Source organism: Falco naumanni, chromosome 4 (assembly GCF_017639655.2).
Source record: "Falco naumanni isolate bFalNau1 chromosome 4, bFalNau1.pat, whole genome shotgun sequence".
Lineage (NCBI taxonomy): Eukaryota > Metazoa > Chordata > Aves > Falconiformes > Falconidae > Falco > Falco naumanni.
Genome location: NC_054057.1, coordinates 87,301,597 through 87,326,575, shown reverse-complemented (window position 1 = coordinate 87,326,575; position 24,979 = coordinate 87,301,597). Strand labels below are relative to the sequence as shown.

At 48.3% G+C, this 24,979-nt stretch overlaps 3 protein-coding genes across 13 annotated transcripts in view; 1 reads left to right on the top strand and 2 right to left on the bottom strand.

The window, feature by feature from the left end:
* The window catches only part of ARHGAP17 (Rho GTPase activating protein 17), a 47,919-nt gene extending 43,518 nt beyond the window's left edge, over positions 1 to 4,401 (top strand). For 3 of the 6 annotated variants that reach the window (XM_040589061.1, XM_040589055.1, XM_040589060.1), the window contains one exon: positions 3,488 to 4,401. In XM_040589061.1, the coding sequence (XP_040444995.1) occupies positions 3,488 to 3,612 (125 nt within the window). In that variant the 3' untranslated portion in view covers positions 3,613 to 4,401. Of the gene's footprint in view, positions 1 to 1,083; positions 1,129 to 3,487 lie in introns of all 6 variants that reach the window. The other 3 variants (XM_040589059.1, XM_040589058.1, XM_040589057.1) reach the window with 2 other exon arrangements.
* On the bottom strand, positions 4,398 to 24,699 carry SLC5A11 (solute carrier family 5 member 11). Of its 6 annotated transcripts, none has more exons than XM_040589062.1 (17): positions 24,407 to 24,699; positions 21,164 to 21,340; positions 20,163 to 20,234; positions 19,355 to 19,459; positions 19,045 to 19,104; positions 18,436 to 18,540; positions 16,961 to 17,066; positions 15,994 to 16,074; positions 15,359 to 15,564; positions 14,414 to 14,549; positions 13,579 to 13,686; positions 13,030 to 13,180; positions 12,631 to 12,799; positions 11,582 to 11,797; positions 10,216 to 10,378; positions 8,923 to 9,104; positions 4,398 to 4,674 (listed from the first exon to the last, which is right to left on the bottom strand). In XM_040589062.1, the coding sequence occupies exons 2-17, from the start codon at positions 21,293 to 21,295 to the stop codon at positions 4,540 to 4,542; spliced, it is 2,127 nt and encodes a 708-aa protein (XP_040444996.1). In that variant the 5' UTR covers positions 21,296 to 21,340; positions 24,407 to 24,699; the 3' UTR covers positions 4,398 to 4,539. The 6 variants fall into 6 exon arrangements, 5 of the variants coding, with proteins under 5 accessions (XP_040444996.1, XP_040444997.1, XP_040444998.1 ...); XM_040589063.1 differs by lacking the exon at positions 24,407 to 24,699 and adding an exon at positions 22,523 to 22,676; XM_040589064.1 differs by lacking the exon at positions 15,994 to 16,074 and having other exon boundaries at positions 24,407 to 24,626.
* On the bottom strand, positions 4,699 to 7,919 carry LOC121085992 (testis-expressed protein 47-like). The gene is given in 3 exon segments (XM_040589067.1): positions 4,699 to 5,562; positions 6,392 to 6,455; positions 6,839 to 7,919. Coding segments are annotated over 3 exon segments (600 nt in total). The 5' UTR covers positions 7,134 to 7,919; the 3' UTR covers positions 4,699 to 5,321.
* Positions 24,700 to 24,979: the final 280 nt, after the last annotated feature.

Genomic DNA, 24,979 nt, shown 5'->3' with positions numbered 1-24,979 from the left:
CTTCAAGGAAAGACTTACCCTTAATTTTTAAGTTGTGTTTGATAGGTTGACCATATTTGTTCTCATTTGGGGATTTTTTTATTTCTGAGGAAATTGCTTTGATGATGGCAGACAAGCAGGGCTTGTTACACCCCAGTGTAACTGGATAAATACTTGCCTTCTAAATAATATCCAGCTGGTGTGCAGGGGCCTGCTGTATTAGTGGAGGAGTTTAAGTTACACAAGGCAAGCATCTGCTGTAGGGGAGTGATTGGCACAGCTGAGGCTGTACAGGGACAGCGAATTATAACTTCGTGCTGACTCCTTTTCAGCTAAGTTAGAGGCAGAACAGAGGTACACAGCTGTCCTGTAGTCTGGATAAATAATAAAAAAATTGAAATCAACAGTGTTGAAATGAAACAGTATTAAAACTGGAGAGACTTCATATCATTCCTTTCAAGCACAAACCATAGCAAATTGGCCATGTAAGTTGTGTACAGTAAATGAGAGTATGAAAGCTGTCATGCAGGAAAAGCAGTAAAGGAGGGCTGATGATGAAAGATTCTCTAGCAAAACCCATAAAGGAATAAAGGAACATAGACAATCTAGTATGTTTCAGGAGGGGTGGGGAATAAAACATCCTTGGGGAATACTTGAAGTGATACTCAGGCTTGCCTGCAGCAGTACACTTAGTACAGGATCATCCACTTTTTCCAGATCAGTCTTTTTTAAAAGGATTAATATATTTTGTGAATTAACACCACTGCATATTACATGAGAGTATCTGCTCTAACACTTACACGTGCACATATAAACACTTATTATAGACTGACTCACCTAATTTCATAATGTGAAATGGCTGGTTTTAATTTTAACCTTAACTAGTGGAGCAAGGGAAGACAGATGGGAATAATGGAAGCCAAAATTAAGTTTCCAGCGAATTTCATGATATCAGAACAGGAGTTCTGAATTGTTTTCAGGATACTGTTGAATTCCTTTGTCCGTGTACTGGACTTTAGCAATGCCTCGAATTCTGTTTATGGTATTAAGTCAATAAGCCCTAGAAAAGAATATTCTAATCAAAAATTTTATTAAATAATCTAGATGTTTGACCTGCATTCAGTAGGAACTGTATTGGAAAGTTCAATGGTAAGGAAAAGGCATATGATTGGCCAAAAATGTCGCTAATTCATAATCATGTGTGTGCTAATGCCCACTACTAACCTGTCACAAATAACACTGCTTGCTTGCATTATCGTTAGTGTGGCATGCAAAAAGAATGGCTGTTTGATGTTCGCTCTTACATTAACGTACTAAAAGTATTGAAGACTAGAATGTAAAGTTGTTCATGTTTTGACTGGCCAGTTTCATGTTGTACTTTTTCTGTGTACAGAAAATTCTATCTAGAAATCCATGTGTTTTATACAGGGGTTCATTCTGTATTTGATGTAGCTGTAGCATCGTTTGTCACAAATACTTCTTTCCTGTGTCACCTCACACTGTCAGCTACGTCCTTTTCCGATTCATCCTTCAATATGCAGTCATGGTAGGGAAAACTTCTGTGCCTGCATCTAAAGTCAAAGTACGCCTTTTGAACCATACTTTAAATGGCAGTGCAGAGGTAACAGCGGGTAGCATTAGGTACTGGGGAGAACGCAGTGCCTCTGCTACTTGGTGCTGTGCTCGTCTCGTCCAGGTCGAGCTCAGTGTGGAATGTTTTGAGTAAGGGAAGGATGCAGGAAGAATTCAGGAACTCACAGGATTGCAGTTTGTTTATTCTTCTATGTAGTACTGCTTCTGTTAGCAGTAGGAAAAATTACTAAAAAAAACCTAAAGTTTAAATTAACTGACTTTAAAAGTGCTTTTTCATCCATTGTAGAAGCAAGTTACAGAGTAGAGTTGGGGTGAAGGAGAGCTGCTGATGTTATGAAACTTGGTTTCTTGTTTCGGGGACTTGGTAAACGCATGAATGTGAGGCTAAGTGAAAAGGTTTGGTTTTAAACTAGCCCCAGTAATTATTTCTTCATTGCTACCAAACATCTGTCGAACAGTGATAGTCTTGTAGGTGTCACAAGGCACACTGTTCTGGGTATAGCTCAGTAACCTGGACACTGACTATCAAGATGAGAATGGAGGGCTGAGGAGAGAGCTGTTTAACAGCTTCCCCCAGATGATGGTGTTTAACAAGTCGTAACAGTATGGATGGCTTGTTCTGTGCCTTCTGGATGATTTCATCTTAGCAGAACATGGTACTCCCCAAGACTCTGATACAAGACGGTGGGAGAAAATGTACAGTTCACACCTCAAAAGAAAATATTAGTCCTGGGATCATGTTTTTGGGAAAATTGCAGCAATTTGCATTGCAAACACTTAACCGCTTAACCATAATTGTGTCAGGCCATAATATGATGGAGTTCCAGCTGCTGTATTAACTGTATCACTGAGTCCAAAATCACTGCACATTGTGAAAGGCTGGCTGGTACTCTAGTAACGGGCTGAGAGAGAAGCAGGGGAGACTGCGCTCAGACTTCAGTTCTGTGTCTGCTTTCACCTCTTACATGTCATTTAGCTCAGAAACTTTCAATGTGAACATTTATAAATTAAATTTAGCCCAGAAATTACAATTTCAGATAGGAGTCAGTCTTTAGAGGATGCCTGTCAATGCCACCGATGTTTAAAAGCAAGATGCTTATGTGAAGTCTTTATTGATTTAAGCAGTCTAAATTACTTTCTATTTAGAACAGCTGCTGGATTGCAGCAAGACATGTCGTGGCATATTATAAATTAGTTTTCCAAAATACTGACTTAATATTTCCAGTCACTTTTTTTTTTTTTTTTTTTAAACTGTTAGGATTTTTCTGATCTTCTCCCTACCAGGGCAGTCAGTCACCAGAAACGCAACATTTTGAGGTTCTCCTTGGGCACCTGGGCTTGAACAAAATTCTCCTCCTCTCAGAAGAGGCAAAGAACACCATGTTCTGTTATACAAAGGAAGAGGGTTAATCTGAATTTGCTTTAAGTAATTTCTTTCTCTTCCTGTGACAGGGCCTCCTTTTGACACCATACATGTTCCTACTGCTTCTAAAAGTCATAGGTGGTGGTTACCTGGCTGATGATTTAGGTGCCTTTTTGTTGGGTTTTTTTTTGCTGAGTGACCGTTGTGTTTTGACGTGAAAGTCTGCAGTAACATGCCAGTCTTAAGGGGCATTGAGGAATCCAATACTAAATCGTTACTTGCTGTCCTCCATTCTTCAGAAAAAAACGTTTCCTTTTATCATGTAGAAGACTGAGAAAAGGTATGTTGGAGAAGCAACTCATAAGCATTTTAGTATGGCTTAGCCTTTTTGTGTTCATGCGTGCACATTCACATATGTGGCAGCCCTCTGTTTGAAAAGCCTTTGTTTACCTTTCCTTTCCCTTTTCTTTCTAAGGAAATGCACCAGAAATACGCTAGCGAATGGGGTGTCACTGTCCAGACTCTAAACTGGCTATTCCGTTTTTTGTGCAGATTCCAGTATTCCAGAACCACTTCAGAACCCTTCTTCAGAGCTTCTTGCAGAGACAGCAAGCAAAGAACTGCACAACCACCTCATGCTTGATATTGACAATGATACGGAAAGCACTGCTCTGTAATGGAAAAACTCAAAACTTTTTACCGTTCCTCTCCTGGTAGGAAAACTAACAGACCTAACAGTGAAAAGCTTCTTTTGACGATATGGCAAAACTGTGTAGAGTTGTGACTTGTGCGTCACGGAGAAAGTGATTTAGCCATTCAGAAGAAGTTTAATGATCTGTGTCTCAACGATGGTTTTCAGAATCTTGGATGGAAGGAATTAATTACTGAAGAAGCTTGCATAGGAAGCATAATTGCTGCTAATACGGATGGTATTAGCAGAAATTCCAAAAGAATAAGAAGCAGAACATTAGTTATTTAAAGTGCATGTATTACGGAAATAATCTTTTTAATGTCACGGTTAGACTTTTATTTCTAGTTCTTAGACATTACAAAGAGATGCCTTGCAAGAGACATTCCCTCACTGATTTGCTGCAGATTCTTTTTAAAACATGAACCAAAAAATGCCAGAGTGCTGGTGGTGACTGCTGGTTATCAGTCACCTTGTCAAAACTGTGGATGTATTCTAGTGCCTTGAAGGACTGTCATACTGTAGAAGGAAACTTACTGCATCTTTAATCATTTCATTGCTACTTAATGATCAGTACTTAATACTTATTTCATAGTTATTTGTATTAACCAAGCCTGCTTTTGTTTATGTGAAACTGGCAACTGTTTCAGGATGAAACTGTGGAAGTGTTTTTTGTGCTTTCAGTGAAAACGGTTGAATTTTGAAAGAACTTTGAAACAGCTGTTTGGATTCGTCAGTTGGGTGAACATTTATAAAATTAAAGATTGTCTTTTGTCAACTTAAGGCATCTTTATTCGAGTTTGTGAGTAACATTGCTCCCAGTGGGCACTGAAGGTTACAGAGTCACTCCCGGGGCTTTGTAGCTCGTGAGTCCGCCAGCTGCTCAGTTTGTTCTTTCAAAGGCTGCAGCGGAAGCCTACTGTGAATGAATGTGCATCTGTTCTTTAAGGCGTAGATTCAAGTTAAACACAAAGGAGTTCAGCTGCAAAGAGGAACGCTGGATACAACCTGTATCATGCAAAGAAATGAGAGGGAAGAGGCCACACTGTTTCTGTGAATGAGAAAGAGGGAGAGGAAACTAGTCAATTGAGGTAACATTCGTATAACTAGTTGAATTGATTTACTTAACATTTAAACTCCTTAATACTCCATAATACATTTTATTGATGTTCTTAAACTAGACCCTAGGCTTAACTACAAGAGAAAACTGCATTTCATTACGGCCTTGACAAGACTCATTGCACATACATCGTAGTTGCTGTCTTTTCCATGCCCTGGTTTGAAATCCCAGTGGCTGCCCAGTTTTTCCTGTTCAGACATCTCTTAACACCAGGGCTGGAGTTACTCCCTTATGTACCAAGCACAACTGTATCCCCTGTTCATAGGAATGCACCCCAAAACTGGGCAGGCGTGGGAGGCAATGTGGGGTATCAGCTTCTTGGGTGACTCTCGTGGCTTTAAGCTATGTTGTTGCAATTGATTAGTTAATCAAATGGCTGCACAAAATAACCCTACAGAGGTCTAAAAAGAAACTTGGAATACAATAATGAGGTTTTGTAATGCTTTTAGCACTGCTTTGAGAATCTGCTCGGGTGTATGTGCTTGCAAAGGCTGGCTGAAAGACAAGCACAGCTGCTTGCTTGTGTGGTTTAGGGGAATTTTTTGGGGGGTACACTAGGTAAATTTCTTACAGCCCAGTTACTTGAAGTTTACCTCAAAACTTTGAATACAGGCTGCCAGTTTGAGTGGGACGGTAGGGCACTCTGCAGCCACCTCTGCTGTAGACTGTGATTGCGCTGAGTTTTGTGGATGTGTCATGGGAGATGTCTCTATTGCTGCACACCACTCTGGGAGCAGTCTGGTGGGGTTATTATGTGCTGTGGCTAAAACTTTAATTTCCTTGAGTAAAGCACTGTGTGGAAAGACAGTGAATTCCATCCTAAAGTACAGCAAGGAGCTCTTATCAGAGGGTCAGGTTTCATAAACTGAGTGCGTTATTTTTTGCATTCCCAGAGCTATGGTAGAGGATTGCATGCGTACAGCATGGTGCACCCCTCCCACCCCAGCCAGTGGAAACCTTTTGTAACTGTAAGGTACTGTGTAAGTGTATTGAGTGGACTGGTCAGATGGAGGCTAAGAAATGAGCAGAAGGAATTTAATAAACAAATGCAAGAGTGTGATGGGGGCTTGCTTTGATAGGAATTCCATTCGCAGTGAAGAAAACTGCAGCTTTCGTGAACCTGGATTTCAGTGATTCAATAAGGGGCCCTAGAGAAACACTCAGGTTAGGCTAAAGGCAGTAGTTGGCTGAACTCTGTGGGACTGCTTTCGTAGTGCTGAGAGGGCAGACAGCAGGCTGGAAGGCAGTGACTAATACTCTGAAGATGATTTCTGGAACAGCAGTACCTACATCTGCAAACCTTTACAAAGCAGGGTACAGAAATCATACAGCCGATTCGTAAGGAGGGAGTTTTCCTATTTTCCAAAGCTTGTGGAGACTGTTGACAGATGAAGTCTTGGTGTTTGGAAGATGGGTTCTGATGTGGAGGGCTGGGCAAGGGCCTGCTGGCAGCTGCTCAGCTGCTGACTGCGTCCAGAAAAGATGGGTCACGGTAACTGGAAAATGTCAGCTCCTCTGTGGTCAACAGGTATTCAGTGGGAGAGTAAAAGCTTGATGTAATCATAGCTAATGCTCAGTTTAACCCTAAGGAAGTATTCTAGCACCGCTGTTAAAGTTTTGTTCACCTAAGGTAGTATGAAACATTTGCCAATGACCATGGGTTTGAGGAGAAGCTAAGTCCTGGGTGTTGAAATGGATTGTGCTGCTGCAAGGCTGCAGAGCAAAGGGTTGAATTTTTACAGAATTACATATTACAAACTAATTTGTGAACATAAAAATAATTCATCAGCTGCCCTACATGGCTTCTCCTTTGAATCATGGGCACTGAAGACAACTCGTGTTGTTCCTATTATGTCTGACAGAGCATGTCATCCAATTCTGTCAGAATACTGTTCTGGGGCAGTTACCTGAAGCATTGGGTGGAGAAAATCCCAGAGGTAAGCTACTGAACCCACCACAGCTTTATTCAGGTCTTTAAACCTCTGTATGCAGTAAGAGATTAACTATACATTTATAGTTAGCTGGATCTTGGAAGCCAAATCTGTGCAAAGATGGGTCAAGGTTACTTGATCCCACTAGGAATTTATGTAACTTGTCTCTACTACATGAAAAATATAGCTGGAAGAGAGAAGTAGGAGACCTGGGACTTGTTCGCTTGAGTGATCTTCTAATGCGTTTTCACACAATCCACTGTGATAAACTTGTTTCAAAAGAAAAACCAGCAGTTTGTCAAAAGAGTTTATAGCGACAGCTCCAGCAAGTTACTGTTGTGTGGTCTGTTGCTTGTGCTCTCTGCTGCCACAGACAACAGATTTGCAGATCGAGCTTTTATTATTCAGAAGAAACACGAAAGCATTGCTGCTGTGGGAAGCTCTTCTTGACATATGCATCAGTGCGGTTCGCGTTACCTCCTAAAACTGCACCAAAACTTGCAATATTGCAGTAGCTGAAGTCTAATGTTCCCATTAGCATTTGTTTACTCTAAAGATGCGGTTACATCGCTGATGCTGTAGATAGATCACCTGAAGGGCCCAGATGCAGAGCACTTCAGAAGTCTGGCATGCGCAGTGGAATCCTTTCCTCTGCTCGACATTGGCACTAGGCAGGTGTTTAAAAAAAATTGTCTTAACGTATCTCGTCAAAACATTTGGTATACAGTAATTGCCTGGGAGTCATACATAAAGTTAGTTGCAAAAACAATGTAAGACTTTATAAATAAAGTCTCTCTTTCCCACAGGGTTTCTAACAGTTGTGTTTCCTTTGCTTAGGAAGGATTCCCAAATGACAATTCTTCTTATATGGTGTAACAAAACAGTATTTTCTTATTTTATGGGCTGCTACAAGGCTTGTACGTATCACCGCTCTACACCACCCTTTACGTTACGCATGTGCAGCGCTATAAGCTTTTGTAGGTGCTACTTGCTACACCCATGCAATATTTAACATATTCTAAGAAATTTTGTGACAGGTGAGCACAAGGTACGAGCAGGGAAGGCGGCGTTCCCAGATCCCCAGCGGGCAGGTAGGTGGACACTGGGGTTCTTCACAGTCGTACATGGAAGCAGCTGCAGCCCTGGCCTCGCCGGGGGGATTTGCCACTGATATGGCTTTGTAAAGGGGCTGCCGCCTCCGCCGCCCTCCCCTCACCCAGCAGGGCCACCACCACTGCAGAGCAGGCACCGCCTGGCCTTGCCAGGGAGCCCCGAGGCGCTGGGCCACCTCTGCCATGGCTGGTGGGGCCAGTGAGCAGCCACACTGGGGCAGCCCCCAGCCCAGCCCCCCACACGGAGCAGCTCTCGCTCTGTAACCAGCGTATCTGCAGCTACGGAAAGCTGGGGGGTGGCAGGCTGACCCCACCGCCAGCCCACCCGGGCTGCCCTGGGGACAGCGCCTGAGGTGAAAGGCGGCCCGTGGTCCCAGCCGAAGGGGTGCTGGTGGGGTTGGGCTGGTTTAGTTCCTTGGCCTTGTCCTTGATGACAGGTTTGGGGGCGTTTTTTCCACGCTGGGTGCTGGTGGCAGTGGGTTGGCATTGGCTGGCGGGCTGGCCCCACCGTGGCAGCACTGAGAGGCTGGGGTGCGGGGGCCGCACTGGCCGTGCTCCCCGCTGCGCTGAGGAGGGGGCTGAGCCGGCGTGGCCGAGCTGGCGAGGCATGGCGTGCCGCCCAACAGCATGGACGGCAGGCCCTGGCCCTCCGCCGGGCACGGGGGGTGCTCGCTCGGCCCTCGAGGGTAGAGGAGCCAAAGCAAAGGGGAACCAAGGGGTTGTAGCTGGTTGTAGAGGCATAAATAGGAAGAGAATCCAGACTTCCTGAATTCCAGGCAGTGCTCCAACCCTGAAGAGCATAACTAAACATTTAAATTAACCAAACAAAGCTCTCCTGCCTAGCTACCTTCCTTGGCTCTTTACATTCATCATTTCGCTGACGGTTGGGGTCTGACGGTGCCGGTGCAGAGGACTCAGCCCCTGTCACGGCCAGGCCCCCCTTAGACATAAGGAAAGGATTGGGGAGGAAGGTCTGTTGTCTTAAATAAAGAAATAACATTTAGAAAGCACTAAGAGTTACATTAACCCTCTGCTAATTATTATTATTTACACCAATTAGAGTTAGTTGATGTCATCTGGAATCAAATAGCCAGCGGCTACGCGAAGTAGGCCCAGAGGAAGAGCCCAGCACATACACACAAGAGCAAGTTGATGTTCAGGACGTGTTTCACCAGCGGTTTCTCCTCCAGGGACGCCACGGGAGGCAGCTCAGGTTTAGTCGGTGCCGCATTCTCAGCGTTTTCCTGTTTGCGCTCCATCCCGCAGAGCCACAGAAGGGCGGTCAGCAGCCTTGAGTTCCCTTTGGTCTTAGCCGTACCTAAAAAGACAGTCAGTAGTGAGGTACAAATCCCACCAAATCCCAGGAATGTATCAGTGTGGTCCTGTGCAAAGGGTTTTGATGCAAAAAAATGCACCAGTGTTCTTTAAACAAATACACTAGCTATGCTGAGGTGTAGGAAGCCCTTCAATTAGCACCTTTGGGGCTGCAGTACTGGTTTCATTCTTCCCTGGAGCTCTGAGTTCTGCTGTTCCCAATGGTTTAAGGAACGGCAACAGTAGACCAAACCTAAAAGCTGAGCTGTAGCTACTTGTTACCCTTCAGCTTGCACGTGCACACTCTAGTCCATTTAGGGTTATTCCATGCCACGCACGTGTGAATTGAATTTTCCCAGCTCTGGTGTGGGTTCGGGCATACGTGACTAAATGCTGGGAAGACAGTGCTTGTGCCCAACAAACATGAGACTTCCCAGCAGCTGGGAGCTCTGCACCGTAACTCATTAGCTTACAGATCTTTTCAACAGCTGTTTATAGATCAAAGGAATACACAGCAAAGGCTGCAAAGTTACATAAACAGTGTCCCAAGCCTGGCAAAAACAAGTGATGATAATCATCGCTGGAAAATGCAGAATGAGTTGCTATGCATGTTTGTACCTAATACCGACAAGTACAAGTTTTAAAAAATGTAAATCCTCCTTCACTGATCTGTCAAGAACTCCGCCCAGGGCTCTGGGTTCTCCCTGCTGCTAGAGTCGATCAGAAAACATCACTGAAAAACAGAAATGGAATTTCATGAAAATAATTGTGGTTTTCCTCCACCCTCCCCTTTTTCAACCAGTTCTCCTTGCCGCAGGTGCAAGCAGCACCAGTGGCTAGTGCAGGATAATGGGCATGGCTCTCTGTATCCCATCCAGCTCCTTCTTGATTTCAAGCATATGTAATGCCATCAAGAGATGGAAAAGACACCAAGCTTCTGCTTAAGGTAAAACTGCCAGGTAAAAACCTTTTAGCATGCCCTGAAGTTACAGAAATCCAGAGGAAGTAGTTTTAACGTTTCTTGTCTTCAAAGCCTTTACATAATGCCTAGTGTTGTTATTACTGTTGTTATGCCTAGGTGTAGGAACTACTGAATACGATGTTGGAGCACTTACATTTATTATCATTTGAACTATTTTCAGAAGCAATGCTTATATCAATCTGGAGAGCGGGATGCTCAGCTTCACACACTCCTTTTGCAGCATCAGGGGAAGTGCTGACTGCTAGGTCTTGCTTGACTGGTAGATCCCCACGTGTGAACCAGGTAAGCCGACTTATCTGATGGCATGAAGAGTGGTGTTAAAGAAAACTGCTTTCGTGGTTGTTCAAAGGACTACCTCAGCAGCAGAGCAGCCTGCAGAGAGAATACTTAGAAGGGCCGAAATCTGTTCTCCTGCTCTGTTAGAGCAGGTGAACAGCCAAGTGCTCAGCTGGTAACAACAGAAGCGATGGCTACCATCGGCGCGCTGAGTTAAGCTGTTTGTACAGCTACGCTCTCTGAAGCATGGCGTTCTTCATTCTCTTTTACTGAGGAGGAGGCATTTCTGCACAGGACCATCACTGGATGCAGGCTGAGAGCGGGTCAGTGAAGGGAGCAAAAGGAATGGAAATTGTGGCCAGGGAGGAATGATTCAGAGAACTGGAATTGTTGAGAGAAGACAGGTGGGAGACATGATAATTTTCTTCACATATGTGAAAGACTCATTAAAGAGGATTGTTCTCAATATCAGCGATAGGGCGGACAGAAAGGGATGAGCACAACATGAAGGTGGAAAGATTCAGGCTGGAGATGAAAAATTGCTACTGGGAGGGCAGGTGAGCTCTCGAATTGACGGCACACCTCCCTGGGCATTCTCCTTCTCTGGGGATTTCTAAGAATAAGTTCACCAGGTCTTTCAGAAATGTGTCGGGTTAGTCCTGTCTTGAAGGAAGAGGATGCGTTGGCTGTGTGATTTCTGAAGGTCCCTCTGGCCCTCCTTTCTGCTATTAACATTTTTCTGTAGCCTCAGTATATCTATTGAAAATAGTCAAACTGGCACAAACCTGTTCCAGAGGAAGTGTGCTCTCTGCCCTTGATTTCTCTTTTCTGCGAGTAAAAATGGTTCCTCACTAAATTAGTAAGAGAGTTGATAAAGATGACCCAGAAGCTGGAATTTCTTGGAAAATAGAGGGAAAAAGCTAATTTGTCATGGATTAAACACACATGTTTGAACTTAATAACAGCTTTTTGTAGCATCTAATGTTGACCAGTTTCCAGGGTGGGACTTTGGATTTATGGGACCCAAATATTACATGGCAGCAGGGTGCTGGAGCAGAGGAGGGACTGCTGTTACAGGTTATTGCAAGTGTGATCATAAATAAAGAATGAATGGAAAATTCCATTTCCAGATTATGTATCCCCACATTATTTCCACGGATGTAGCGTGGGGCATCCTGGAAACCATTTACAAATAACAAAAGAAATCTGAAGGGGTGACGCACCATTTCTTCCGAGGGGGGTTCTGTGAGCATGCTGACGACCAGCACCGTGAACGTGGAGATCGCGGCCAGGACCATGGAGAAGTAGAGATAGTGCATGTACTTCACCACGTCTGGGCGGCGGTCGGTCTCGCCGCACTGGGGCTCTGGGTAGATGAAGTCCAGCACCAGCCGAATGACGCCCAGCAGCAGCCCGATCACCAAGCCCCAGAATGCGCCCTGGACAAGGAAGGGTATGGGAGCAAGAAGGGTATCCAGGATCCAGGGCTATACATTCCAAGGAAAGGTATGGGAGCAAGAAGGGTATCCAGGATCTGAGGCTATACATTTACAGGCTACAAGCTGGCCAGGCTTTCTCCTTGCTGTTTTTTTGGCAGGCTCCCGTTCCTCCCTTTTCTGCTCTTCCTATCTAGTCTGCCAGTGCTGTTACAGTAGCCTGGCATCTCACCTCTGTGGGAGCAAGAGGGTCATGAATTTTGGTATGGAGGGGAAGGATAACATCTTATGCCAGAATATTTTGAAGAGCGGCATTTGTATCCTAATGGTTGCCTTAACCCTGCGGGGCTGAGAGCTGCTCTCCACCTAACCGAAGCCCCATTTGGGGAGATTTTACCCTTTACCTAGCACCAGTCTCTGTGGAGAAACTGGAGGTTTAGGGCTCCTGACGCTTTTGGTCTGGCTCCTTCACTGTCTGGGCTTGCTGTCCCTTCTGTAGCCCCCTGATGCAGGTAACACAAGTTCGTGTAATAAACAAGCTGATGGCCAACAAGCCCCTAACAGGCTTCAAGATTTGTGAAGGACACCCTGCAACGGAGCAATGCAGCCGTCGCAGTCCTGCTGAAATGCCAGCAGTCTTTGGAAACCAGCAGGAATTGCTCCCTCCTGTATTGCTGATGGTTGCTTGGCTTGTGCAGAGGTCTGGGTGCATTTGTTCCCCCAAACACTACACGAGGCGGCAGAACTGCAGCCTGGGCCCTGGCTTGAACTACAGGACTCTTGTCGGGGCAGTGAGGCTGCAGAGGCAAGTGTGCTGAGCACAGCATGCTTGTTACCTTTTCATTTGCTCTTTTCCAGAAGCAACCCAGTATAAACACCATTGCCACAGGGGGCTGCAGGTAGGAGCTGATCGACTGGATGTAAATAAAGAGCTGTCCTCCCTGGCCAGCCTGTACCAGTGGGATCCAAAGGATGGAGACCACAGTGAGCAGCAGCACAAACACCCTGTGCAAGAAAAAGGTGCCATTACTGCTAGCTCAGGCCATGCTTTTCCAATTGCTCATCTTGCAAGACTTTGAGATCTCTCATAACCACAAGGCCCCTGCTGTAGTCCTCCACCAAACTGCACAATATGAAGATGCTACACCTGTACAAGGGCAGCAGGCTGAGGCATGCCAAGATGAGTCCCTAATGCTCAGGCTCTGATATAATATGCATGTCCTAGTCCTCCATACCTGCCAACGATCATGAGTTCCCACTCGGAGCAACGAGGACGGAAATGCTTCCAGAGGTCCATGGTGAAAATGGTGCTGGCACTGTTGAAGATGGAAGTCAGGGAGGACATGAGAGCTGCTATCATCACCGACATCATCAGGCCCCTGAGTCCTGGAAACAGAGGGAGAAGTACAGCCGCCCTGAGGAATCCCCAGTAACCCCACTGTAGGATGTCCTCAAATTCTTCTTTGAACTAGAAGAGGCTTTTAAAAATGTTTTTAGCCCCAGTTTTAAAATGGCAGTGACGGAGAGGTGTTGACAGTTGGTTCTCATTGTTAAACGTCTGCGCTTTAGCTTTTATCCAAATTTGAATTAGACATCTGGACACTGAATCATCACCCATCTCTCCTGTTGCATGCTGTCCCTTGCCCCTGTCTCACCAAGCCAAACATAAACCCCATTGCAATTACAGCTGCAGGGTATTTTCCTCTCTGAACTTCTCTCATGGACACCTTTTGGCTGGTGTGTACCGTACCCATCAGTGCCAGCACCATTGCCAAGCTCCTTACCTACAGGCAGAAGTTCTATGACCAGCTTAGGGTAAGCAATATCAGAACAGCCAGAGGGATTGCCACAGATTTTTCGGCAAATTTCCGCATCTGCACAAGCCACCAGATCTAAAAAAAAAAGCAAGGGGGAGTGAGAGGCAGTACTCCGCAGCCACAATAAACCCACGTATCTAAACAAGTTAGCCTACTGAATGCGGTGAGCTGCTTTCTAAGTGAAATGCTGGAAAGCTTCCAGCAAATGACAGAGGACTATCTCACAGCGAGAAAGGGCAGCGTTGGGCTTCCCCATTTTCTCTGTTTTTTTCTTCCATGCAAAAGACAGAATCAGTGCAGGTAGCTGACCTCCCTTGCATGTCTAATTCTTCTCTAGGAATGTTGCTCACTTGAGGACTACGGCTACCCAGCCCCTCTGGCACAGCTCCTCACGGACAAGCACATCCCCCGCAGCGAGCACTTCCTGAGATTCAGGGTGGCATGTGAGGATTTCTCCGCATGTTTCAAACAAATTGCAGGAGGAGCAACACTGGGTGCAGGAGGGGCCCAAGGGCATGGTCAAAATGCAGAGTGGCTGCAGGCAGCAAGCTCAGAGCAGATCAGCACAACTGCAGCGAGAAAGGACGACAGGCAGTGGAGCAGTGCGCTGTGTGCAATATGTGGCTGGGGACTGCTGTAGGAGGATGTGCATCCTCCAGCGTATAACTGGAAGAAAATCTCTTCATACTTCAGGCATTTGATGCACTGTGACCTGAACTTATTCAGTAAAGGCTGTTCCAGCTCCGTAGGGTAGGCACAACCAGGAGTGACAGAGGGAACAGATCTCTCCTTCAGCACTTACCCGGGAAGAGAATTCGGCTGATCATGCCTGGCATTACCATCATAAAGAGGGGCAAAATTTTCAAGTAGGAGGTCATCAAGGAGCCTCCTTTGGCATGAGAGAGGTTTTTAGCAGCAAGGGACCTCTGAACGATGACCTAGAAATTAAGAAATACGTTTGGTCCGCTGTCAGCAGAGGGGAGCTAGCTGTGCAGCTGTGATACCAATTGCATTCATCTGTATACTTTGTTCTCCTCTAAACTATTGAAATCTCAGGGTGAACACAGCTTGTCTGGGGCTTTACAATTCTTGTTTCAGATCCTGAATACCTTACAGAAATGTAGACCTGAAAGGCACTCCTTGTGACATCAAACCTGAGCCTTACTTCTGCACTATACCGTGCTGCATAATTTGTTCCTTAACTAATCCTACTCAGGCTCAGGATTTTCTTTTCTTCTTTTGTTGGAGGCTTCCCTGGCCTGATGGCTAAGCCTGGCCGGGTCAGCAGCCCTCCTATCAAAGCAGGACAGAGTCTGAAAAGAGCAAAGTGAGTTAAATAAACGAGCACTACAGGAACACCGGGAGGTTGCTTAGGGCTTCAGTCGTGCTGGTCCTGATGTTGTCACTAGTGGGAACGGCAGGCAGAGCCCTGGGAAGCTGAAAGAGTGAATTCACAGGTAGTGCACAAGAAGGGAAAGGCTTGAGTTCAAACAAACAAAAACCTCATTTATAGACTGGGATTAACTCTCAAACACATTCTTATCCCTTTTTACATTGAAATGGTTCCCAAAAATTTTGTTGTGCATATCAAGTTTTGGATCTTTAGGATTGAAACAATCAGATTTTACTAAATTCCCATCAGCCATTAAACCAGCCCAGGCTCTGTCGCAGACCCTAGGATGTAATCAGGTTCAAACAACCAATAGCATGTTATTGAAACCGACCAAAGGGATGAGCAGTAACCCACCTGATCTGTACACCAGTACCACAGGGATGGGATGGTCATTCCCACCAAAACTCCTGGCCAGGGAAGGTCAGAGTTAACAGGGTCTCGGAAAATGTGAAAAGCATCTTCTCTTGGCAAGCCACAGCTGCTGTTCTCCTTGCGGGTGCTGGGAATGGCATCAAAGTATTTTGTCTGCAAACCTTCAAGACCACCAACTTCAACAAAGCCTAAAACAGACCACAAGAAGCAGTTATCACACACATCTTCCCGAGCTGGTACCCTGATTTTCAGTCTCCCTAGTTTGCTACACATGATGCTTTACAAGTATTCTTTACAGATCAGCAGCTATTGACTAACATCGGGCTGGGCGATAGCATAACACTAAACCTGCTGGCTAGCAAAGGTGCTTGTTCACCCATAATACTGCTTCAGAATGTATTTCTCTAGAGATTTTTCAGGGAGCACTCAAGCATTTTTACCGCACAAAGAACTACTGTAAGATCATTTGTACAAGCGTCTATTCCAACAGGAGAATATCTAGAAGGCAGTTGCCAGAACATCCATTAAGTAATCAGTTGTGGCAATCCAGCTTGTTTGTAGTGCTTGGTAAAGCTTCTATCGTAGTTTCAGCAATAAAACCCCAGGGAAACACTCACTGAAGACCATGAGAGTCACGGCCCCTATCAGCATGATGAGGGTTTGCAGAGCGTCTGTGTATATCACAGCTGCCAGGCCACCTAAGAGAGCAGAGAAGCAACAGACTGTGGGAAACTGATTTTTTTCTGACACAGCATCTCACACTTTGCAGATGTTTTTGACAAGCAGTGTAAGCTGAACCCCGTGCCCGGCAGGCTGGCGGGTTCTGACCACGTCGGGGTGGGGGGATGGGGTGGGGGGGCAGCGCACTTTGGCCAATTCCTGTGCATGTCACTTGGGCTAAAATATCACATTTTGAATCATAATGAGTCATCATTTTGGTACTAAAAAGCCAAAGCCCAGTATAACTACTTCTACGGGAAATACATGGAAAAACTCCAAAACAAAGCCCAAGCTGAATAAGGAGAAGAAATAAAAAAAAAAAAAAGAAGAGAGGGGGGGATCTTTATGAGCAACATCATTAGGGGTTAGCACTGGGAAAGAAGCAACCTTTATTTGTCTGGGATTTGCTGCTTACTCTGTGCATGGCTTTTTTCCATTTGGCCACTGGTAAGCCCTGAAAGGGCATCCAAGATTGACAATGCTTTCCGCATTACATGGCTCATTGTTATGTAAATCACTCATACCTCCAAAAAGCCCAGAGGAAAAACGTGTTGTGCAAATGCCCTGAGCATAGCTTCTCCTTAAAGCAGAACTGACCTGCATCCATATCTGGCAGGACCTTGTAAGGGGTATTCATTTACTCTTGCCTGGCAATTTTCTCTCAACAGGTGGGCTGTCAGTTGTCCCTGTCCCCCATCCCCTGTCCTTCTCGCCCCCCCCCCCCCCCCCCCCCCCCCATTATCCACAGTCATATCAAAACCAGATTGCGTGGGAACTGCAGGACCATTATCACACGCACGAGGATGGATGGTGCTCAGCTCACTGTGCCAAATCCATGGTGTGATCTGCGACTCAGCCACATACCTGCAACGGTGTAAACGGCTGTGATGGCCAGCAAGCCTACCACAGCGATGTAGAGGTCCCAGTGTAAGGCTTGCTGAATGAAGAGGGCCCCAGCATACATATCGACCTAGAGAGAAAGGAGAGCTACCGCAGTTGCGATGATGGTATTACCGAGCCGCTCGAAGCTGATAGCGCCAGGGAGCATGACCACAGAGCTGGCCAGGCTGTCTCCTTTAGTGGGACCAGCCTGGTTTGCAACTGCTCGTGCCCCCCGGCTCCCCGCAGCGCCTTTCCCACACAGCACATCCCTCTGCAGCCCCAGCTCCTGCCTGCTGTGCGTTAGGACCAGGCTCAATTCAGTATTCACTTTATTCATAATTGGTCACGGGGGTGGCGATGAGGGCGATGATGGAGCTGTCCTGAGAGAGGGCGAGCATGCACAGCCCTCTGTGAAAAAGGCATTTGGGTGGGGTGAGCTTATCGCTTCCCCCGAGCAGCAGGGAGCTGGCTGGGGAGAACCGTGCTGGCCAGGAGCGAGCACTGGTGCAAACCTCCCCAGGTGCTCCTGCCGCCAGCCCCAGCACCCCTTCGCCATAATGCAAATTCCTCCTGCTGACAAGGTGACAGACAACAGGGAAGAGTGTCCTCGGGGTGGGACCCAGCCCTGACCAGCCAGCTCCGCAGCTACGTGAAAATGCTGTTTTACGAGAGCTTTAGGATAGGCAAACTGCAGACCGCAGAATGACAGACATAGAAAAGCATCCTGAACACGGGAATCACATTATCAGAGATTTCCATCAAGGGGTTAGTTTTTTCTAGAGGAGGACCTGAGCCTAGCTCCTGGGTGCCACCCCAGCCCCGTGACGAGCACCTGTTCCCGTGGGGCCGCAGGCACGCACGTGTCAGTGTGTCCCACTGTGGCCCTACACATACAGGAAAAACACCAGCAGGGACTTGTCTGATCTCACAGATCCACGCGCTGCTGCACGGTTAATAAACAGCTCGTGAGTTGTTGCGCAAGGGTTGATTCAGTTATTCATTCAAGGCACTACATCAAACAGGTGCAATAAATCACTAACTCTTTTCTCCTAAACACGTACCAACTCCTATGTTCTTATTCATCCTGCACGTAACAGCGTTTGGTGTCTGCGCAGGCAATAAATATGCAAAGGGAAGAAACTGGGTAAGCTGCTAGATGTACAAAATCTAACAAATGCACTCACAACACAACTTTTCCACGAGCTATCGCTCAGGACATGGATACCTAGCTTTCCCTCCTACTGTAGCAAGCATCTAGATGCTTAATGGGAAAAAAAGAAGTTGTTCTTTTTGCATCAGTTCCCAGAACTACCATGGTCTCTCTTCCTCAGGCACTGGATAATACACCCTCTTCTGCTAAGAGGGAAGGGCCAGTAGCTGCATTTCTCAGCCTCGCTGAGAAGCACATGTTTCCAAAGTGCACTGAACTCAGTCCATTTCCCTTTTTTCCTACTTACTGATATTTTGGTGAAGATATAGATGAACAAGTAGAGAATTGCCAGGAACATCTGAATTCTTTTGCCTCCAAAACGCTTCCGCAAGTACTCTGGCATGGTCGTAACCTACGTGAGAGACGTGCCGTCAGAGAAAGTGGTGTGCCGTCGCTCCCGTGAATCGCGGCCCATGGGACCGGGGTGGGCAGTTTGTACCAGCAGAAGACCCGCAGGGCCCTGCTAGTTGTGCTGTGCTGTTGTTTGGCTCAGCTGCCTACTGAGGCCAGCACAACAGCTTAGCAAGCACCGACTTTGCTGTAAAGTCTGGCACAAGGCTCACTATAAACTGGGAGATGAGAGTGTCCGCCCATCTTCTCGGGAGATGGGGCAGCTCTCCTCCATTGCCAGGGGTAGCAGAGCTGCCTTACCCCCACATCCCAGCCCTCAGCACCGTTCCCAGACAGCAGCTCTTCCCCTTCAGCCCAGGCTGCTGGGGCAGCTGAACACACCGTGGCTCACCTCCCACCTCCCGGGAGCAGCGCAAGCACAGCAGGAGGCAGTTAAGCCCATGAGCCAAACAGGTGATTTAGATACCAGCAAATAACTGACCAACGCAGCATCCCCTCTACTTACTCCTGCTGCTATGTAAATTGGAAGGAATAGCCAGGCCAGCACCAAAACACAAAACATGCCCTGCAAAGCAAATGGGAAGGAAGGTCAGAGATGCAGGTCCAGGCTGCCCTCAGGTGCATCAATGGGGACACGGGGTGGGGCAGCGCTCAGAGGCTCAAGCCCCCAGCAGCTGGGGGTGTCTTCCAGTTCATACAGCAGGACCCTGCGCCTCTGCAGCTGCCAGGCCTGTACCCTTGTGTGGCAACTCCTTGGTGTTGGAGTTGCCCTGTACAGCACAGAGACAGCCCCAGTGCCACCACGCCACACTCACATTCCACTCATAGGCTGTTGCGGCAATTCCCGAGGCAGCTCCTGACCCAGCCAGGCCGATGAAGTGGCCACTTCCAACGTTGCTGGCAAACAAGGATGCGCCCACCTGGAGAAAGACAGAAAATCAGACCTGGCCCTGGCACCAGGCACTGTTCTCAGCAGTGAGAACACAGTGATGCTCTTTCCCACTCATGACTACGGAGGATGTGAAATCCTTATCACTCTCTGCCACCTTCTTTTGCCTGTGTGTTCAGTGGCTCTGGCCCCTCTCTCCAGCTTCTTTCATCATGCACTGCCTATAGCTCATTTGTGAGCATGTTTAGGACCATCCTGCTTCCAAAACAGTGTCCAATCTCTTGTGGGGAAGCAGGGCAGAAGGTGGAGGTAACAAGTAGAAACATCAGGTCATCAGGTTCTTGTGTTAGCACATGCTGACCCACCAGCCCAGCCCAAATGAACACCCCACCAGCAGACTGGCTCGACATAAGGCTGTGGCTGCGATGGGGACCACCCAGGTAATTCTGGACATCTCCAGATCAAGGCACGCAGAGCTGGACAGGCTTTGCAAGCTGGCGGGCTGGCTCCCATGGGACACAGGGTTGTGGTGGAAGCCCTGCAGCAGCTCCACTTCCCCAGCCTCGAATGTGGGAAAAAGAGCCAGTATTGTAACTGGGTCTTTGCAAAACATGGAAGTAATCTTCTTATTATTTTTTTTCCTGTTTGCAGAAATAAGTTCTGCTTGGACAGAAATGCTTTTCAGTCTCGCTGTAGCCTAGAGGCACAAGCATCATAATAACAAAGATACTTACAGGCCACCAAACCATCTGTCCTCCAGCTAGAAAGTAGCCTTTGACAGTGCTGCGCTGCGTCTTCCACATGGACTGGGAAAGCAGAAAAGCAGAACACCCATTTCAGCAATCATTTCAGCTGCTGCTCAGAGCATCGCCAAGCGATCTCCCCGGTGGGAGATTCTGTACTGTCATCAGATGAAAGCGCAGGGCTTCCTGAAGGACCTGCAGTTGCAGCTGGGAAATTCTGGGGGACAGGAGAGCAGCAGACGAGGGACGGGACTGGCCAGTACCACAAGCCACGCCGAAGTTCTCTATCATCATCTCTGCATCCTGATTAAATGTTTTCTATGGTAAGCAAACTAAATCCTTCCAGATCAGCGAAGAAGGCAAGCAATTTTAGACAAGAACTGTGGACATCCCTAGCTACTGGGTGCAGCCAGCAGAAATGCTCGCAGTGCATGTATTTACCCATTGACTCCTGTTCCTCAGAGATTTCGGAGAGTTTCATGCAATGCCATGGGAGTTATGCACCACATTTGAAGAGAGCAACTATTTATCTCTGCCTTATGACAGCCCAATTGTGCTTTTGCTATTACAGAAGCTATGCCAAAAGGATGTCCTTCTGTCTTAATTATATATAAACAGTATTTTTAATTTATGGAATCTGCTGTTGAGACCACTGCGGACAAGCACAGGTGATTTATAGGACAGCAGTTCCTTCCTGGATGAACAAAACATTATTATTAGCAATACTTTGTACTTAAACGACCTCTTCCTTACTAGGGTTCTCAAAACCTTAGCAAACACTAGAGCTGAAGAGCTCTCCTCTGGAGCACTGAGGACACTTCCCCAGGCCGAAGTGAGGAAAAGGACCTGTAAACTTTATCTTCCCACTTGTTCCGTTGAATCCAGTGAAGTGCAGCCCGATTCAAGCCAAAGTAAAATAATCTGAGGCCAAATCAGCCACATTTTTCAGTGTAACAGGGCACATACAAAAGCTTTTAATCGTATCTGCTTACCCATAGCCCAACGACGAGGACAAAGATGAAGTACAGCACAAGAACAGCGATATCTATGGCGTCCAGCGTCTTTTGGGGAAACACATCCCACGGGGGGGTGACAGAGGACGGCGTGCTGCTGGTGGTCTCCATGGTTCCTTATGCAGGCTGAGTGCTTCTTTGTCTTGATGCATATATCTGTCAAAAAATGGATTACATGGATGGGAGAGGATGTGGCAGCACCGTGCGGGTGTTGACTGTTTCTTGAATAATTCAGGGGTGGCTCTGGTTGCGGTGCTGCTCATGTGGAGCTGTGGAGAAGGCTCTTGTCTCTGGCATTTTCCTTCATCCATGACTCCCTTTCTGTGATGTGAAGATGCTGGCAGCAGGCAGGCCTGCCGTGGCTTGGTTGGATTTCTTATGCAGTGGGTAATTTTCTAACTGGTAGAGAAACGGGCACATTAGAGAGAAGGTGTGAACAGCTGAAATAGCCGGAGGACAGGACCGGGATGCTGCACTGCCGGTGATGACAGCCTGCTGGTCCCAGTGCAGCAGCACTGCTGGACTGGCCTTGATGACAAGTTGCTGCCAGAAATGTGCCCGCGGCGAGCTGCGGGGTGTGAAGACATGTGAACGGCTCCAGCTGCCGTGGCACCTTCCTCCTTTGCCACGGCAAGAGCTGGAGCTGGGGCGCAGGGTGCTTGGGCCCCCTCCTGAGTGAGGCTGAGCTCACGGCGAGCAGGCACAGCCCTCTCCCTTACCGGGAACGGAGGCTGGCAGCGTGTCGCCCAGCTCAGGGATGGGTGTACCCTCTGCCACACCAGAGCATGCCAGGGCAGCAGGGATGGGCACAAGCACTGCCGGTAGCGAGTGCAGCAGCGCGGGACCAGCACCAAGCAGCAGAAGAGCTGGTGCTGGAGCCGGGGCTCTCTCCTGCACTCCAGCCCCACAGAGGCATTTGATGTGCTTCCCACAGGAATAAAAACTCCTTTTCTTCTCCAGAAATGCCTGGTGAGGAGATGCGGCACCACTGTGGGACTCCTGAAAAGGCTCTCCGAAGCCCTCCAGAGCACCTCCAGAGTGGTGCCGGGCTTCTGCCCTTTGGCAGGAGGGGCAGGATAAAGTCCACGTCAGGAGGCTGGTTGGGTATTTGTGTTAATGCAGTGCCTCCTCGTTTCCTCCTCTCGCCCAGGCTTGGCTCCGCTCTGGGATCGGGGCAGGAGGCGAGTGGCAGCCCTGCTGCGGCCAAGGCAGGGGCAAGGCTCACCTTGGGCAGCCCCCGGCTCGGCGGTGGCCGCAGTCCATCACCAGGGACCCCTGGACCCAGCACCTCACTGCCACGCTCCAGCCACGGAGCAAGTTTGGGATTATTTCTCTTACCCTACACAGCTCAGGAGACGGTTCCCTGGCGAGGGGCAGAGCTGGAGTCCCCAGCCTTGGTGCCACCTCGCAGCCGGCTCAGCTCCAGCCCCAGCCCCGGCGTCGCTGGGACGGCTGGACCGGGTGTCTGTGGTCCTTGTCTTCCTCCTGCCTATGTGGCTGGCCAGGTCCCTTGGCCTCTCTTGTACTTGTAAGGCGACACTTATAAGTGCCCCCCCTGCCAAAAAGCTGAAGAAGGTGGGGCGAAGGGTGGCCTGCACCAGCCCGGGGCTCCCGGCATGGATGGTCAGACAACAAGCGGTCGAACAAGTTCTTCCTCTGAACACCCAGCGTGCGGCAAAGCACAGACTAAACCAGCCGCCCCGTCCCTCGGTCGCGTTTCACAACCTGCCAGCTTTGCCCCTTCGCCCCTGCGTTGCACTGTGGCTGGAACCTGCCCGTAACTCACCACGGCCCGAAGGCTGGCCTGAAGTGCCGCCGGCTGCTCCGCACCGGTGGCATCGCTGGGCACCTGATGCCCAGGGCGTGAACAAAGCAGGGAGGGAATAGAGCCGCAAGTGCAGTGGTGGTGGAGATGCAGCAGTTTCTCCTGCCAGGTGGGATTCAGGAGGGCGAGCCCTGCTCTGTGTCCCTGCTACACCCGGTCCTGCAGCTCTGCCCGGAGTGGGGCTGCTGGGCTCGTGCATTTACAAAAAGGTCAGGCAATAAATAAGGAGTTTTCCACTGGCAGATACCAACCCATCACCCGCCTTCCACAGCTGGGGGGTGTATCCTGAGGCACCAGCAGCCTCCAGAACAAGAGCCAAAGATGGTACAGAGCCATGCCCTGGCTGAGTGGCAGCAGTGGCAGCACCAGGCTGGGAGCAGAGACTTGCAGCACCTTGGCAGAGCCTTTTCCGTGCTTTATCAAGCCCCGGATCCCACTGAATTCCTTGGGAGCCTCTGCTTTGTGAGGGTGCAGGCACTGGTGATCAGAAGATCAGTGCTATCTTACCTTTTTAAGAGGCAACGTGTCTTGGCTGTTGCCGAGTTTGTACTGGCATGCTTAACCTCTAACTAGGAAAAGAAAAAGAAGGTTTGGTATGCCAGCCTTGGGAAGTTGCTAAACCCGCTCAAACACCTCCTGCTTTCCCTCTCGCAGCTCTGATATTGCTGTTTCTTTTCATCCCGAGACATTTCCCAGCTCGGGGCCCGCGGTGGTTGGTGAGCAGCGGCAGCACAGCCAGGGCTATAAGCTCCCTACGCTCGGTCTCGCTCAGGACGCAGCCACACGTGTGGGGGAACCGTGTGTCCCTCCCTCCAAAACGCACGCGGATCTGGGGCAGAGCTCCGCAGGCATTTCTCGTGCCCATCAGTAAAAAAGGAAACACGGGATACGCTCCAGGGGAAATTCCCAGAGCTGAATACACGTGACCACAGGTTAAAGCTCCTCTTGCAACTCCCCGAGCAGGCGGGGAGGCTGGGCACTAGGACAAATGCAGGAGATTCAGTTGCTCAGATTTCAGATCCTAACTCTGCCACAGCCCAGTGGAAATTTTGCCCCTTTTGTGCATTCAGCTCACAGCCCGGTCTCCCTCGGTTCCTGGCACGGGTGGCAGCACTTTCCTCGCCAGAGATTGTGAGGAAGGAACATCCATGGCATTGAAATGAAGCCGCTGAAGCCAGCCCTTTATCAATGGTGCTGGGAGAGACGCAGCCCACGTGGGTCTCGAGTAACCCATCGGACTACCTCGCTCTAAATGCCTCCTCAACAGGTTTTTTAAAAGCATCCCCAGGTCCATCCACCTCCTAAAGACACCACCGCTTGCTGGGGCCGAAATGCAGCCCCAACCCACGCCCCAGCCAGAGCTCCCGGCTCGAGGTAGAAGCTGAAAGGGAACTTACTGCGCTCAGCTGGGTCTCATTCTGTCCCCTGCGCCGGGCACCACCGAGCCTCTGCCAACTGACAGGCAGCTTAAATATTGCCAGAGAATCGGGATTTGCCAGCGGAGCTGTTAACAGTGTCACAAGGAATGAGAAGGAATATTTATAGTCAAAGTTAAACTAATTGCCCGAAGTTACTCTTTCGGTCTCCCGTGGCTCTGGTGGGAAGTGTATTATTTTCACTATCAGCACTCGTGGGTCAAACTCCACGGAGTGCCGCTCTCTTAAGCAATCTGCGCAGCTAGAGAAGGGACGAGTAACAATAAAAATAATCCATGCTGATGTCCTCTCAAGCTGACAGCCTGCAACACAGGGGGGAGCTGACAGCTAGCCCTGGCTCTAGGTTTAAGCCTAAACCTTACAAAGAGCAGAATCCATCCGTGGGATGGGGTTCGTAACTCATTCCTGAGTCTGTAGGTTAATCCCAGGATCGAGTCCTCTCCTGAGACCAGGCTGGAGGTTTTGGCTTCAGCATCGTCTGTCTGAAGAACCTGATAAACACAACCAAATGACACACAGGGAGCGATGCTGAAG